The 1,732-nt window shown below is 50.8% G+C and overlaps 1 protein-coding gene across 1 annotated transcript; it reads right to left on the bottom strand.

Annotated features, from left to right (window-relative positions):
* Nucleotides 1-287: 287 nt before the first annotated feature.
* On the bottom strand, nucleotides 288-1,327 carry LOC100661601 (olfactory receptor 52P1-like). Its single transcript, XM_064289266.1, has one exon. The coding sequence runs from the start codon at nucleotides 1,325-1,327 to the stop codon at nucleotides 380-382; it is 948 nt and encodes a 315-aa protein (XP_064145336.1). The 3' UTR covers nucleotides 288-379.
* Between the last annotated feature and the right edge of the window lie 405 nt (nucleotides 1,328-1,732).

Raw genomic sequence — 1,732 nt, 5'->3', positions numbered from 1 at the left:
ATGTATCCCTATAAGAGTGGGAATACCTGCCTATGGATGAGAGGTTATTTTGTCAGACCAGTAGCTATGTTTTTCTCATTTTACTAAAGTCTCCTGGAAGGTGGGAGACACATCAGAACAGCACGGTAGGATTCTCTAGGGGGCTACCATCAGGCTGGTGGCCATACTATCCCTTAGACAGAGGTTTCTTGAGTGTTACACCCATATCTACCTCACAAGGAGAAATCACTTGGTGGGTTTTTCCCCCATCTGACTTGTGCTATGTCTCCACTGAAGGTGGGTTTCTGTCTTCTAGTCATGCTGGGAACCACAGGTCTCTCAAACATTGTCCAAGGCTGAGGGAAGGAGAGAGGAGAGTCCCAGGGCTGGGTTGAAGACTTTATGACTGAGCAGGGGCCCATTTCAGCAGTCGGATGGCTCCCTCCCGGATCTGCTTAGTCTTCATGCCATAGATGATGGGGTTAAGCATGGGTGGCACGACGAGGTAGAGGTCAGCCAGGAGGATGTGGATGTGCCGGGGCACATGCTGGCCAAAACGCTGTGTGTAGAATGAGAATAGTCCTGGTGTGTAGAAGAGTAGGATGACACCCAGGTGGGAACCACAAGTGCCAAAGATCTTGGCCCTTGCCTCCTTGGAGGAGAGGCCTAACACAGCCCGCAGGATGAGTGTGTAGGAGACAGCGATGCAGATGGAGTCAGTGCCCACCACTAGTGTGGCAGCTCTGATGCCATAGATATTGTTTGGCTTTGTGTCCCCACAAGCCAGCTTTACTACTGCCATATGCTCACAGTAGGAGTGGGCTACCACTCGGCTACAGTAGCTCAACCGTGCCAGTAAGCAGGTGAGTGGGGTCATGAGCCCCAGGCCACGAAACACAGCGGTGGCCCCCAGCTTGCTCACAGTCTCTGGGAGCAATAATGACCCATAGTGCAAAGGCCAGCAGATGGCCAAGTAGCGGTCAAAGGACATTGCTAGCAGGATGCCAGATTCTACAGCTGAGAAGCCATGGATAAAGAACATCTGGGCAGCACAAGCCCCAAAGGCGATCTCGGCAGCATTTGCCCAAAAGAGTGCTAGGAGCTTGGGCATGGTGGAGGTGCAGAGCACCAGGTCAATGGTGGACAGCATGCATAGGAACAGGTACATGGGCTGGTGCAGGGCAGGCTCTGAGCGTACCAGCAGCAGCACTGCCGTGTTGCCAAGTACTGCCAGAGCATATATGGCACAGAAGGGAAATGCAATCCAAAAGGGGGATGACTCCAGGCCAGGAATTCCCATGAGCAGGAAGGAGGCTGAGTTCTGATGGCTGTGGTTTGTGTGTTTCATGGCTAGGCCAAAGCAAGTGAACAGAGAAGACCTTACTGCCTTGCTCTGAGCCCTGGGAGGCCCTGAGATATGAAATAACTGGGATTTATCCTCATGATTTGACTGAAACTAAAATGGCAGAAGGAAATATTTGAGTTAGACCTCATGAAAAACATTCAGAATGAGAAGATTGTAGGACATTGGCAAATGATGCAAGGCAGGATGTGGGGTTACCATCACACAGGTTCAAAGGAGCCCTTGCCAATTCTATTTCAGTGATCTCTAGATTGGCAGGCAGCGTGTATGTGTGATGGCCGCAGAAACTTCTCCATGGAGAAGGTGAGGGGCTAGAGACCTATGCAGCTTTTTTCTCTCTGCCTGTAAACTCTAGTATTATTTTCTCCTGGTTCATATACCTTTGTGACA

Source organism: Loxodonta africana, chromosome 7, assembly GCF_030014295.1.
Source record: "Loxodonta africana isolate mLoxAfr1 chromosome 7, mLoxAfr1.hap2, whole genome shotgun sequence".
Taxonomy (NCBI): Eukaryota; Metazoa; Chordata; class Mammalia; order Proboscidea; family Elephantidae; genus Loxodonta; species Loxodonta africana.
This window is presented reverse-complemented; position numbering and strand designations above follow the sequence as displayed.